This window comes from Pseudochaenichthys georgianus, chromosome 14 (assembly GCF_902827115.2).
Source record: "Pseudochaenichthys georgianus chromosome 14, fPseGeo1.2, whole genome shotgun sequence".
In the NCBI taxonomy this organism is placed as follows: domain Eukaryota; kingdom Metazoa; phylum Chordata; class Actinopteri; order Perciformes; family Channichthyidae; genus Pseudochaenichthys; species Pseudochaenichthys georgianus.
In genome coordinates, this window is record NC_047516.1 from 3,308,868 (window position 1) to 3,324,857 (window position 15,990).

The 15,990-nt window shown below is 41.1% G+C and overlaps 1 protein-coding gene across 1 annotated transcript in view; it reads right to left on the reverse strand.

Annotated features, from left to right (window-relative positions):
- The window catches only part of LOC117458804 (F-BAR and double SH3 domains protein 2-like), a 65,101-nt gene extending 56,160 nt beyond the window's left edge, over nt 1–8,941 (reverse strand). The window contains exons 1-2 of the mRNA XM_034099475.2: nt 8,739–8,941; nt 4,508–4,605 (exon numbers count right to left, since the gene is read on the reverse strand). Coding sequence (XP_033955366.1) covers nt 4,508–4,605; nt 8,739–8,759 — 119 coding nt within the window. The 5' untranslated portion in view covers nt 8,760–8,941. The remainder of the gene's footprint in view (nt 1–4,507; nt 4,606–8,738) is intronic.
- Nucleotides 8,942–15,990: the final 7,049 nt, after the last annotated feature.

Consider the following 15,990-nt stretch of genomic DNA (forward strand, 5'->3'; position numbering starts at 1 on the left):
ATACAGTTTGGATCAAAACTATGGTTCACGAAGCGCTGTGTAATATGAGAGTGAATACAGGCATATTGTCCAGTAATATTATCCACTTTTTAAAAAGTAATTTATCTGCCAAAGTACAAAGATTAGTGTGGGGGAAACTCCTGAAGCAATTGGAGTCAGGACTCAACCTTTCACACCAAGAACCCGATTGGTGCTGCAGAACCCCCTCACATCGATAACAACAACGGCCGATTGTATTGAAGCGCTACTCGTTTTGGTTTTGCTCTGTCGAAACGAAATGGAAGAAATGGGACGACTTCACTACCAACGTTACAGTCGTTACATGCTACATTCAAAAGTTCTTTACAATCATCATCATCAACTTCAACGACGACTCCGTCGGAGAAAGAAGGTAAATATACGTCCCATTCGATGGCGTTAGAGCTAGCTGTTGTTAGCTTCTGCATGCGGCAAGCTCAAAATACCCAGATTTGCAGCATTCATTACTATGCTATAACATTACAACTGATTCTCAATGTTATTTCCACAGATCACGTTGAAGCTGGCGGAAAGGCGGATGTCGCGTGTTATTTGGACACAGCCCAGATCTTCAGACGTAAGCGTGACGTATGCGGTGCTTGCTTTCTAGACCGACAACTTGTTGGTGCTTCAAACGAACCGGATTCCGGAGCTTAGAGGCGGCTCCGCTGCGGTGTGAACAGGAAAAACCGGTGCTTTTCAAGCTCCGAACCGGCCCTGGAACCGCGTTGGTGTGAACGGGGCATGAGACACGATGGAGAGCTGGAGCTTTGATGGCAAACACTGACGGTTTATTTGGAGAATTCACACGACATGTCACGGGCCACGATCTGACCACACGGTTGAGATGCCACAATCTATTCTGAAGAGCCCTCCTGTAGCTCCAGGTTTTAACTAGTTCAGAGTGTAATAATCAACATTCTTCAATGGATAGACTAAACAGCTGAGGACACTGAATCACATTTGTTGTCGCTTATGGCTCGGGGTCATCTACACCCCGAGAAGGATGTGTTGCAGGTCATAAAGTGGCAACATCAACAACTTGCTAGGGCAGCCCCTCCTTATGGGGGATAACGGCTGATCAAGGTGGGCATCTGTGTCAGAGGGCGAAGGGCAGGGCAAATGATTCCCCATCAGTTCACAGAGAGACCTGATATAATGCACATATTGTATCCTCAGGGTAAATTGCCATATTGTTATTGTAGTAGTTTTTCGTATGTTTAAAAATCTCGATAACATTTTTTGTTAAACGTTTCAAAATGTATGATAGTTTCTTTAATATCTTTTGAAATAGTTGTATATTTTCTCTTTTTTTAACAACTTATTTCCTCTAACTGGGCATATTCCTGGCACGTGCAAAGTAACCATAAATCTGATTCTGATTACAAATGAAAATTGGCTCCACAACCCCACGTGCAAATGATCAAATCTGCGGAGAAAATGCAAAGCATGTCTTTTTAATGCCAGCGTTGGACTCTTCCAGGCTTGATTTACGACAACAGGAACAAAGCTAATGATAAACTCAAGTTACATTTAAACAAAAGCCTCAGAGAAGAAGAGGGGTCAGAGCCCTGGGAACAACATGCACTGCAGCAGAATCCTCATTAAGTCATTAAACATGTTGAGACTCGACAGCGACGCTCCACCCGAGCTCTAAACAATCCGGCTCACTTCCTGGGAGCTTCCCTCTCTCCCCCCACGCGCACTTCCTGTCATTTCCCCGAAACAGAGCCTTTGCTGACATCCAGATGCAGTTTCCAGTTTGCTGAATCATGTCTCCTCCGAACTCGGGAGGTGAAGCCCTGCGAGTTTCGGTACCGGAGGAGTTTCCCTTTAGAATGATGTAACCATCGCACATCTACTCCTAAGGGGTTACTGCTGCTGTCTTAGTGGGTCGTTATGTAATTTATTTTCAGTATCTATTTTAATTAGTAACGGTCTTCTTACGTTAGCATTATTATGTCATCTTTTTGTTTGTTTTTTTAACAGCACCTGTATTTGCACTCTGTATTTTCTCCTGTTGCTATGTTACGTGTGGAAAATCCAATAAAGTGTTCTAAGTACATTTACTCAAACTGTATTTAAGTACAATTCTGATATACTAGTACTCTACTTAAGTATTTCAATTATGTTGTGCTACTTCGTACTTGTACTCCACTACAATTCAGAGGTAAATAGTGTACTTTTACTCCACTACATTTATTTAATAATGTACTTTAATAACAGAGAAGAAACGCGTCTACTCAAGTGATTTCAACAACAACAACAACAACATCGGAAAAACAAAACAACCAAAGTGCTTTTAATCTGAATCAAATCTTAACTTTTATTTGGCCTGCTCTTCCCATAATCTTATTCCACGGTGTGAACCAAACTTGATATTTACTTGCCTATAATATATTATTCTGAAATGGACCAATCTAGTACTTTTACTGTTGGTACTTTAAGTATATTCTGATGCTAACACTTTTGTACTTTTACTCAAGTAACATTTTGAATACAGGAGTTTTACTCGTAACAGAGTATTCCTACACTCCTGCACTTCTACTCAAGTACAAGATCTGAGTACTTTCCACCTCTGTATGTGACCGAGCCTCCCACAGCGAAAGATTCGGAGCAGTGGGAACATCTGGCAGCTCTCACTGACCTTAACTTCCAGCTGTTTGGAGCTTCAGAGCTCTGCCACCGGCCACAGACAGGAAGTGGGGAGCCAGTAGGCCGTCAAGTCAACCCAACACTAAGGCTACAAAACACAACCTTTGGCTTTTCCACCTTTAAAACGCCTACGCATCTCAGCAAAGTGCTAAAGCTGTCTGTGTATCTCTAAGCACGGTGTTTACTCTGCCTAATCCAGCACTCCTAAAGACTCACTTTAATCTACGGAGTTAAGAAGCTGGTTTCCAACAGATCATGTCAAAACAATCCTCAAACAATCACAGGATGAGAGTAACTATTTATTTGTTCTGGTCTAAATCTCAACTAAGAAAACAGATTTATCTTAAGAGGATAATAACAACAGTCTACGTCAGGGGTGTCAAACTCAAGGCCCAGGGGCCAAATCCGGGCCGCGACCTCTTTTTATGTGGCCCGCAAGAGCTTGCAAAGAATATAATATACAATACCAGTGGTGTAATTGTTGAATATTTACTTTCAATTATTTGCCCTAGACTTCTGCTTTCAGACGGAGTTATTTGGGAAGATATGACCAGAACTGATGATAATCCAATGCAGGGCCAACAATGTAATATAATACATTATTTAATATATATTATATATTTACATATGTATATTTATATATAATTAAAATTACAACCGGCCCTTTGAGTGCAACCATAATGCTGATGTGGCCCGGGATGAAATTGAGTTTGACTCCCCTGGTCTACGTCTTTCAATTAGACGAGTGGATAAACCAATCTAACCCTTTCATTAACTGACGGGATGTTTCACCGTAAAGGCGGAAACAAGCAGAGTGGCATTCGATGAACACATTAAAATAACCCCAATAGCAGATTTTTGGAGTATCAGTGAGAGGTCACGGTCACATTTCCCCAAAATATACATTTTCTTCCAATACTGAAGCAGATTTCCGATCTGAACTTTCACGCAAATATAGTTTCGGTCTACATTCACGCATGTGTGTCTGTGCACTAACAAAGAGTGCTGCATTATGGGTAGTTTGAGTACGTTTCTTCAAGTTTGTTTTCCAGCTAATTCCCATCTATCCTTAGCTAGAGTTCAACTTTGGTGAACTTTCAGGCAAATATGGCCTCTGTAAGCGATGGCAGCTAGCCTGCATGTGTGACCACTAGCGCAGGCCCCTAAACAGTGTGGCACTGAGTGGTTTGAAGCCATGGTGGTTGTCTCCTAGCTCTAGGTAGCTCTAAGGGTTAAAGTAAGCTCACTTTAAGCTAAAGGTATTTCTAATGGCTCATTTGATGCGATTGCAGCTTCGTTTTCTTGCAATGAAAAACGTATTGGTGGTAATAATTTGGATCCTTGCCACGATTGGAAATAAAAGTTACAATCAGTTGAAAGAATGTCTCGTGCAGATCCGATCATTTAGGTTCTGCTCTAACAAAAGATGGTGGCACTGACATGTCGTGTATCAGTTGAACAAGAAGACAGGCTTAAATGATTGGGACTAAGGGTGTAACGGTTCTGAGACGGAGGTGAAACTTGGACATGAGAGCATGAACCGCTTCATGCTAATTTCTTTACAAGGCAGAGCTCTCAGTACAGCTGCTCATAAAACTGAGATTGCAGTTCCTAATTCATGCGAAGCTGAATTATAAAACCTCCGTGTTATATAGCATTATGCTACTTGATTTCATAAAAGCCAAACTACACAAACAAATCTACTGGGAAAGGTATCTGCTTTCAAAAAACATCTGTATGTGTGTAGAAACGGCCTCATATTCAGGGTGGCCTTATAAATCATACGGATATAAAAAAAAGGTATAAATGTGGTATAACACGGTCGACTGCTCACCTCAGGTCTTCCAGGAGGTCACACTCTGTCTGGTGTTTGATTTGTAATCTGCTCATCTGCTCTGCATGAGTGTGTTTCAGCTCCTGGGTGACCCGGACCTGCGGGGAACACAGACAAAGCATTTATTTAAAGTTATCTGGACTCTTCAGCTCGTACAGAAAGACAAAGACATTTCCCCGTGTTGTGTTTGACTATTGATTCCCAGATGTTTACCAACACCCTAAGAGGCGAGTGTTGAATCAGCTGTTCTAGCAAAAGGTGTTAATGAAAACGAGCCGCTCTAATTAACAGGCAGACCGGGTTTCTAATTGGCTGGTAGATTAATTAGGACGTACTGTGACCAGGGGCCTATACTACGAAGCTGGTTCAACCTAACCTGGATATGTTTGAGTTAGCCGGTTGGCCTAATCCAAAACATACGTGCTCTCGCTAAGCGGTCCTACGACGCTGGTTATCAAGTGGATCGCTCAAGCCAGCCGTGTCCTATCTAGTTAGGTGCGCGTTCACATGAAAGGGGTGGGATCTGGAGCATTCGACCAATCACAAACATGGAGAAGCTACTGACAGCGCAGCGTCATACTTCCTGAATGAAAAGTGAACTTTAATACTAGTCAAAAATGAAGAAGTTAAACTTTAAACATGACTTAAACACTTTATCCAGGATCAAAGCCTCAGAGCTGCAGCTGCAAGGTGAATACAGCTGGGAACAGAACAAGTGTTTGAATACGTACACTAACAGGTTTATGATATCACTGCCCGTCTAAAACACGATCTGACTTTCATTACATTTGTCTCGAGTGTTTCGTCAACTTAATGTGTTGCTTAAAATAATACTTCTGCATACAGTCTGTGACACTGTGAGTGTTGCACGGCCAGATACGGCTCAGCTGACTCAGATCAGGAGATATGTGATACATCATGAAGTGATATACCGCGGACTGTACTTAATGTACTCTGATCCGGTTACTTATGTTGTGGCCGATATTTAAGTAAGCTTTCTTAACGCTAATGTTATAATAGTCAGATTGCTCTGAAGATGGAGGTGATATTCTATTCATGTTCACGTTCACACAGTCGGTGATTTTTGCCGGCCGTCTTTCCTGCGACGGCAGTTATTCTGTATTTCCTTTCTCCTGTAATATGACTTGATCGCTTTAAACTCCGCACACTGAGCTCTGATTGGTCAGCAGGCGGTGCTTTCACTGAGTTGAGCTCTTAGCCTGCAACCTAACCTGGTCCCGACCAGGTTAGCTGCTTAGCATATATTACCATGGAGATCTAGCCGCTAAAAAGAGAACCAGCTTCGGATGACCGGAAAGCCGGAGTTTTCCCTGAATTTAGCCGGCTAAGCGAAAATCCTGCTTCGCAGTATACCCCCCAGGTCTCATGACTCATAACTGGGAGTGTTGTTAACTTACTTATTTATTCCCATTATGAGCCAGATTTATGTTCAATAGTTGCAACTAAAATAGAGTTTTCAACAAAAACACACCATATAATGTTTGTCTTCACCGCAGAAGAGAGTGAACTTTAAAAGCTGCTCAATTAGTCACATTTTAATTGCAATCACATTTTTGGCTTTCCACAACGAAATGATCTTGATCACATGCGATATCAAAATAAATAAATGCTCTGCTCACAGAAAAAGCCACTGCATATATCATATCATATCATATCATATATCATAGCCTCTTCATTTTGATCTAAAAGTGCATTGAATGTGAAAAATGTAGGCTTTAAATATAGGTTGAATACATAATGCAATGTCAGTGTTCTTCTGTTCTGCGTCCTTCACTAACAGGCTTCACAACGTGGAAGAGGAAGCAGTGATTTCTTTATTTAAATGTGAAAGAGTTGTGCTCGTAGCTAAAGCCAATGAAAGATGTAGATCACAATCTCAATATTGATCAAAAATAATCATGATTATCGTTTTACTCATAATCGTGCAGCTCTACTTAAAGGTCCCATATTACGCTCCTTTCTAAGACCATTATCTATTAGAACAAGTTGAAACCACTCGTTATTTCTCTCATTCGGCCCGTCTGAATATAGCCGTCTGACACGCTGAGTTATAGCGCGTTTCAACGTAATTGCAAAGCCATGCAACAGCTTGGGTTCCTTATTACTTCCTGTCAGCAGTTTTCATTCACATACCATGCAACTGGGACGCAGCTCTCAATTAGTCGGTGGAAATTAAATTAATTGTCGACTATTGTGCCAACTAATGAAGCGGGAGGGTTTGTGCCGTTTTGAGACAGATGCTTTTAGGTTTTAAACAAAACAGGCAATTTAAAATGTCCCTTTCGCCAATATTTCACACAGCAGACAACCAAATGGAGTCTTTGGACATCACTTATGATATATAAGGAAATCAGTGATAGTTATCAGATTGTGTTTCTTCTGAACAGAAATGTAACAGCGTAATGACATTGGGACGATTTCAATATCTTCACGTTTGCAGTTCAAAAGCTATTTCAGTATTCCTCTTCAATATTTCATTTCTGTGGCTTTATAGTCAGTTTGAACACTTCCTCTTAATTATGAATCTAAGTAGTGAAAGTAAAGATCTGGCTTTAAGATTGGCCATGAGGTGCAGTGACCTTTTTTCGGCTCCCTATTTCATTTATGAGACAGTAAAGTGAAATGCCCAGTGGACGTTATCATCTATCCTCATCTGTCAGCGAAGTCAGACCGCTTTTAACTATTTGATATTCTCAAGAAAACTATACATTTGATCAAATAAATTGCTACATAAATCATTGAGGGCTATCATAATATCCAAATAAGAAGACATTCAGATCCATGAAGTCAGTCCGCATATCATTTACACGAAGCCATAGCTGCATTTGGTCCAGCTAACAGCAGTACTGGGGTATAACCGGTGAATGTTCTGTGCTGCTGAGCCATGTTATTGAAATATGATCCCAAAGAGGAAAAAGATTCTCACAGAAACAAACTGGGGGTTTTTTACGTTTATTTCCTAAATAAAAACAGATAGATAGATGGATGGATAGATGGAGAGATGGATGGATAGATAGATAGATGGATAGAGAGATGGATGGAGAGATGGATGGATAGATAGATAGATGGAGAGATAGATAGATAAATGGAGAGATGGATGGAGAGATGGATGGATAGATAGATAGATAGATGGAGAGATAGATAGATAAATGGATAGATGGAGAGATGGATGGATAGATAGATAGATAGATGGAGAGATGGATAGATAAATAGATAGATGGAGAGATGGATGGATGGATGGATAGATAGATAGATAGATAAAAGTAACATGTAATATGTGAGGTAATGTAAGTAGGTTGCCGTGTATACTGTACGTATGTGCAAATTGTTCATGATTATAGAAAGAACCTAAACAAACAAATACACAAAACTACAACTACTTTTGATAACATCTTAACTTGTATTTTGCATGCTTTTGCCATAATCTTGCTCCACAGTGTGAAACAAACTTGATGTGTACTTGAACTTAAGAGATACCTGCTGTATCTTTGGTAACACGTTATTTCGCAAGATATCTGAGCTTGTTTATTACTAAGTGGATATTGATAAACTGTTTACATATTCACATTATAAATGTACTTGAGAAGGACCGGTCATCTCCATTCGAGAGGGAACCTTCACCAGCTTCGGTACCACTTGAATGCATCAATAATTACAATCAAAACATATAATACATATTATTCAGAAATGTGCAGAATGAGTACTTTTGGAACTTGAAGTATATTTTGATGCTAACTGTTGTATTTTTACTTGAGTAACTAACTATTTGAATGCAGGACTTTTACTTGTAACAGAGTATTCATACACTCTTTTAGTTCTACTTTTACTTAAGTACAACATCTGAGTACTTCTTCCACCTCTGGTACTTAGTTACTTTACAGCACTGCATATATTTCTACTAGAATAAAAGTAGGAAAAAATTGTGGCACATGGGACTTTTTTTCTTCTTCCTCCGTTGCTATTTAAAGAAACGGCAGAAATCAAACTTTCCACACTACAACAAACTAGTGAACCTTTTTTCGAATAGAACAAAAGTGAATGTGTAGTTTGAAGCAGCAGAGCAGCAGCAGCAGCAGCAGCAACAACAACAACAACAACAACAACAACAACAAAGCGTGTATTTTTTTTTCCAATCATTAAAAATGAACCACTATTTCTCCTCCGTCGTTTCCAGACGTTAGCTTCCAACGGCTACAACGGCAAAACTCACCTTTCTCGGTGGGGGTTGCATCCTTCTTCTTTCTGGACATAAAAACTACACAAAAGACGAAAGTTTGTCCGGGAAAAGTTTCTGTAAATGTTTGTTGAAGAAATTATAACGGGACCGATGGTATTTCTGCCTGGGTCAAGCGGCCATGGCGATTCCAGTAAGTAGTTATTTGAGTCCCGTTGAAAACACTGTGGCCCCAGGGAACAGAAAACACAACGGTTAAGCTAGACAAAATTTAACGACGTACTTCCTGTCAGGTTTTCAAAATAAAACACTCAAACCACTCTCGTGTACACAGTCTTCAAAATAAAAGCAGACAATCGACACATTAACCTAGTGATTTTTTTTTTTTTAATTAGTTATTTAAACTTTTTTCACTGTATGGTGGGATGAGGTTGGACATGGGGGATTACTTTATAGGTTTGATATGTGTTGTTTGTCTGACTCTATACAGTATACCATTTTGTCTTCTGTCTCAGACTGGCTATCAATAATGATAAGTGCATACACATGTGTGTAGTTGCTGCAGTGAGAAGACAGTTGAATAAATATTTTCAAATACATAATATATGCATGACAGTCATATTTACAAAGGGATGTCGATCCTTTTCCTGTTTTCTTTTCAATACAGTGGGTTCTAACCTGACACTTTTGGCATACTCCTGCACAATCCTTGTAAACATTTGAAATGGATGTTTCCCCTTTAGATCCTGTTTTGATAAAAACGTATATTAAACTCCTCCAGGCCATCCACCATGTGGAGATCCTCAACGAGGCAGCTTGACGGGGGTCTCCCCCACCCGGTATGAACAAGAAAGTCCAACTGTTAACTTCATTTATTAAACCAGTAGCCCCTAATAACGCAGTATTAAATCTGGTGATAGAAAACACAAAACTCTGGATGAACCGTAACCTGGACATCCTCCTACAACATTACACTAACATCCTCCAGGCTGAACCCCCTCGGTTATTCCGTCCCACCCCCGTAGCCTTCCCTCCAGGTATCACCACTATCCCCTCTCTTCCTCCCTCCCCGGCCCATTAATCATCACCCTCCTCTTCATTTGACACGGACCCCCCCACCAACCTTGGAACTTTCCCGTCCCCCCTTATCTATCCCCAGTGGCGACTGGTCATTAGGGGCAGGTGGGGCACAGCCCCACCTAGTGTCAGCAGAAAGTATTACAAATAATGATTACAAAAAAATGCAAACAATTAATTAAAAAATATATTAAATATATTTTAAGATCATGTTTAATCATCTGATTCGTCTGTACATTGCTGTTTTATTCTGTGTTCTTCTAATTAGTGTCTACAGTGTGTGCCTATTGAGCTGTTTAGAGCCATGTGGGACAAAACCCGATCCTGCCCCTCCCTCTTACTGTCAGTGGTGACTGTAAAAACTACACTGCGCATGCTCAGAATATTTTCCTATTTAATGTGTGTGGCAAAAAAATAATGACCCTAGGGGCATAGTGCTGCCATCCCCACCATACGTCATCTCACATCATTCAGAGCTGATTGGCTGTAAGTATGTGTGCCGCGAAAAGTGTGGTGTGTGAAGAGGAGACGAGAGAGCTGCAGTGAGGCGTCCTAAAACCCGGAAGTAAGCTGCGCATGGCTTCCCTCGACAAAAAAGCAATGAGATTTCTCCATAGGATTTTAGAAAATAGCTCCAAATAAGGTCTGTGGGAAACAAACCTGTTAGATAAATGACCGTTTTGTTCAGCCGGATAATATCCACATGTCTACCCTACTTTTATAATTTTCGAATCATAAATCTATTGATTAGATTAGATTTATGATAGACTTTTGAAACTACAAGAACATAAGGAGGACTTTTACAAAAAAGTAATAGCGATTTTTGTCCAGAAGGATAGGCAAATTGACTTAATCTTCAAGTCAAGGTAAGACCGCAATTTTATTGAAAATGGGATCTTACTAAGAGAGAACAATTCAATATTTAAATGATAAAATTAAAAATGTTGGGTATCCTTCTGTTGAACTGTCTGTTTAAAATTAATTGAAGCATCAGACAAAAAAAGCTTTTGAAAATAATATTATATATTGATTTAGGTCAAAATATAATATTTGTAAACCTGAAGAGTCAGTGCCAGTGCGTCACCAGCCATGAACCTCACTGCAGAAGCTTATATATAGACATCTAAGTTGTAAGTGCCCCACCACTTTTGTACATATAGAAACGCCACTGTCTATCCCCCTAACACGGGACCCTCCACCAACCAGTGGACCGACCCCCCCTTTCAGTCGCACCTGCCTCTCCACCAATTAGTGGATCTGGCTGTCCCCCCTTAACCTTACCTGTCCCCCTCCCTAGCCAACTCTATCCTACCCCGGCAGAACCCACCAAAGGTCTATCATTTTCAGACCCATTACTTTTGACTCTAAAGGGAATCCTATCACCCCAGGACATGTAGGGCTCCCCCAACCCACTAGTGGGCCGGGTCTCCCCCTCCATTACCTGCCGTTCCAATAAATAGTGAGTCTGCCTGTCCCCCCTTAACCCTACCTGCCCCTCTACCCAGGAGAAGCAAACTGGTATGGTTTACCCGACCTAACGATATACCAGGCTTTCCCCTATTAGTATATGACGAATGACGATCCAAACATTATTGGATCTGGCTATTCCCCCTTAACCTCACCTGGCTGTTCCCCTACCCAGTAAGTGCTATCACACCCCGGCAGCACCCATTAAGCGCAGATACAGATCCTTCCCCTCTCACCTAGTCCTAATTTCCCAAACCTTAATCCCTTCAACCTCACCCCTCCCTTCCCTCTATCCTAACCCTAACTATTCCCTATACCTTCTTACCTAATCTTAAACCCTTTCCACCCTTTGAACCTGTTGGACCCCCCCCCCCCCCCCACCCTGTCTACTTATCCCCCCTGCCATTTTATTTGCTACCTGCCTCATAAAACTGTTCATATTTCTTTATGATTCTCCATATTGAACCCCCTCTTTCCTTTCTTCCCTCCCTTTTGGTGTAGAAATTGCATTCCCATGTGAAAAACAGGGCAACATTACCCCTTCTTTAAAAAAAAAGAAAGTCTAAACACAGCATTGGTTTTAATGCTGAAAAGAATATTAACATGTGCCCGTGCCTCTCCCTGTCACCACTAGATGGTGATAGGGGACCCTTATTTATTACCTAACCCCTAACCCTAACTCAATATCAAGCTACACTTATTGTTCTATTTCGTATATGGCTTACCCCTCTAAGGCTATCGCTATTGGGTAATCCCACATCCATGGGAAATCCCGCGCAGCAATGAAACACTTGTAGTCCACGCCCACCCGCAAGGTGGGCCCCACCCTCGGGCTCCCTTTCGGTATAAATAGGAAGGAGGCCCGACAATCTGCTCCCTCTTTTCTTCAGCACCCCGTTACTGAAGCACAAGAGACACTTCAATTGCAGAGTAAATATGAGTAACAATTGTGTGAGAGATTGTCCCTCATGTGGCTCTGGGTTCATAATGAGTTATGACCAGCACACAGTAGGCTATGCGAATCCTGCCTGGGGTCAGAACACGCGTACGCGGCTCTAAACCAGTAGGTAGCATGCACACACTGTGCCCGTCTCCCTCTAGGGGGGGTCCAGGGGCATGTTCCCCCGGGAAGATTTCTTTTAAAAATATTGAAGTTAAAAGCATCAATCTGGTGCACTTTGAGAGCAAAATTAAGAGATCTATGGATACATCTCTCAACAATATGAAACAGAACTGTAAACAGATTTTTCTTTATGGATATTTTACAAATCACTCCCCTTTTAAACTGTATTCTTGTTTTGTCATATAGTATTTCATAACTGTTTTTCATTTATTCTCTCTGGCTGTCCATCTCATAATGTTCACATAGAAACTAGCCGTCAACAGGAATATCATTCAGAAGAATTATAATTTCACGCAAAAATCTGTCACAAAAAGAGGTTTCACATTTAAATTCAGGTGTTGTTATGGCAACGTCAGTGGCCAAACAGCCACATTTACTGCTGCAAATACGTTCAAACCTTATATATACAGTCTATGGTTCAAACATGCTGTTGACACGTAAAGCAGTGGTAACTATGCCACCATTTCAGCTGACTTTTTCTCAGAAATACTGTCACATAACATCCATATATTTCAGTGCTAGGTTGATGCTTAGCTAAGCTAACTATGAAACACTTTAACTGACAGGACTCAGGATCAACTGTGTACTGTAAGGTAGCTTCTAGCTTCATGTCGAACAGTAAGTCAACATTTCCCAGAGAGCTTTCTTTGAAATCACCAGATAACGCTAAAAAACATTACATTTAGATTGGATGACAAAGTGTTTATTTAATATCTGGCTAGCTATAGCTACTTGCTAACGGTTTAGCTTACCTCGCGATTCAAAATAACGTCAATGTAGCTGTAATTTATGCTTTGCTTACATGTTCGCATAACTTGAAAGTTTACTGACATTTACATGCCTTGTTCTCCTGGCTCAGGTGGTGGCTCTGGGGTTGTTGTGTGAGCCACCACTTGAGAATTGTCGTATTCTTTAAGAAATGTTTTTCTTAAATCCATCTTCAAAAGTCCGACTGACAGTTTATTTTAAACATTGTCACAGCTCACAGGATAGGTACCTGTCAGCCAATAAGACAGATGTTTATTTCCATTCAACTCTCTGGTTGGTCTGGTGCCTTGCCTCCGTTGCATTCACTGAACACGGGAAATTACAAACCTGCCGTCCTTTCTAGTGTCATGATGAGGTTCAGGTAAAGCACGGTTAAAGTATTATATTTTTGACTCAATAATATAATACATGACTTTGAGAGTAAGCAATCTATGCATATTAACAACATTAATTATACATACTTATCACGGTGACGGTGTACTGAGATTATTTTTTCATTTTTTGCTAGGGAGCCCTAAAAATTACGGTCAACATTTTTTCCCCCCCTCCCAGAGCTGCCAGCGCAGTGCCCCCCCAGATCTGGCGCCCTAGACGAACATCTATAACGCCAATGCTAAGGACCGGCCCTGCATGAAAGGGAGCAAGGTCATTGGACAGACAAATTACAAATTAATTTAGGTTGCTTGGTTACTTTGAAGACTTTTGAAGTTTTGAGGGAAGCCGGAAGTGACGTCAATGCGGGAACGCTTCACTGTGCGGCGAGAGAGCCAAACACGGACAAAGTGTGTTGTCATGTCATGCACAAATATAAATGATCGTGGTGAAGATGATGATTAAATTAGGATTAAAAATGGGTAGTGAGAGCTGCTGAATTTCCTCCCGTCGGATGTGGTATAAAAACAAATTTGTTTTTGTAAACTCCAGTGGATGAAACTACATTTATTAGTGCTTTCATGTCAATTCGGCGAACATATGATACATTAAATGATCGTGAGGAGGATGATTTAAAATTGTTTGTTTGAGCCGGTCTGCATTTCCTGATGAAAAAACAAACCGATGCTTCTTGTAGTACACCTACATGGATTACACGTGTGTTTTTTTTTACCACAATGTTGGGGAAATTAATGGATAAAATGCACGGATTATTATTATTATTATTATTATTCCCACTCCGATCGGGACACTAGCGAGGCTCCCCCCGTTGACAGTTTACGTGGGCTGGGCGCAGTGGCGGACTGGCCATCGGGACGAATCCCGCCGGTCGGATAAATCACTAGCACATCCCCCACTCCCCCCGTTGACAATTAAGCGGTACCGAAGTGGGCCGGTGTCGGTACCAGATGTGTTCGGGGTACCAGATGTGTTCGGGTGTATTTCCGTCGCATCCGTCATATTTTACGGCAACTCAAGAGGGCCATCACGGTCAAATTCCGAACATTTAAACATAGCCGACACTTCATTCTTTACTTTGTCCGTTATTATATGTAGAAGATTATACTTTTTCTCCGTCATGTTGTTTCCATAGCAACAACTTCAAACAGGCATAGCCTCCACTTCATTCTTTACTTTGTCCGTTATTATATGTAGAAGATAGTAATTTTTTCTCATTTTGTAATTATCTAATCTAGTGGCCTTATAAAAGTGTTGGCTAAAGTAAATATATATATTTTTTAATTGTAAATAATTAGAAACATTATTTATGTGAACAAGTACATGGGACCACACCATAGCACCCCACACATAACAAGCTGTCCCGAGTTCCTCCGGCTGCAGTTCCGCAGACGGCCGGTGTGTGGCAGCAGAGCGCTGGGAGCAGAGGGAGGTGAGTATATGACGGATGACGGGTGCGATGGAAATACACCCGAACACATCTGGTACCCCGAACACATCTGGTACCTACACCGGTCGAGAGTCCCGGGATGATTTTTAGTCCCAGTCCACCACTGGCTACATGACTGTATGATCGCACATATTGACGCACCTAATTCCTAAACTTCTAACAGATACAAACCGATCCTTCAGCCTCATATGAGCTCTCAGACACGTTCAACATTAAACTGTCATCGCTGTCTGAGCTTGCTGCTGTGTGCGCCGTCGTGCGTTTACATGCAGATGCTGGGATCCTGGACGGTGCAGCTGGAGCGCTGTGCCCGCAATGACGTCACCCATCATTTGGCGGGACTTGAAGAATCCCCGAGCAGATCCAGAAAATTGTCAACATTGAAGGCAGATTAATGGTTATCAAAGTACAAATATCCAAAATCAGTTCAGTAACGGTTTTCAAGGGGACGATATGTACTCAAATTGATGGGTTTGGATGATGGGGGAAACTTTCTCTTTAACTCTGCTCCTTCTTGCAAGAATAAACTAGAACCTGATTATTGATTCTCAACCTGGTGTCGAGTGATATTTTCCTAACAACAATCATTTGTGGTTTGGAAAATTGAGCAGTATATTCTTTACAATGGTTTGACATTGTAACATTTTTAAATGTTTCTGAAGCGTTGAAGTGTTACTGTGCAGGCACCTCCAAGACATGTCCAGCTCCTGTTGAGTCTTGCTACGGTTTGAATCAAGTCTGTGGCAGCATCACTCTTAACCCTGGAGCCCTTAAGTAAAGGCTTCATTGACGCTGGATTGATTCATTTGCTCAACAAGTCCTAAACTTGCAGCCTGGCAGCACAGATCAGAAGAATCAACAACGCAGTGGGACAATACAAGGTTAGATATCTTTGAGTTCTCTTTTCAAATGTGCATTTATTGAAATGCTTCAACTTAAAAGTAGCTTTTAATTTGTCACACTGCACCTTTTCTTTTTTCCATACACAGATTTGTGTACAGACTGGTGAAAAC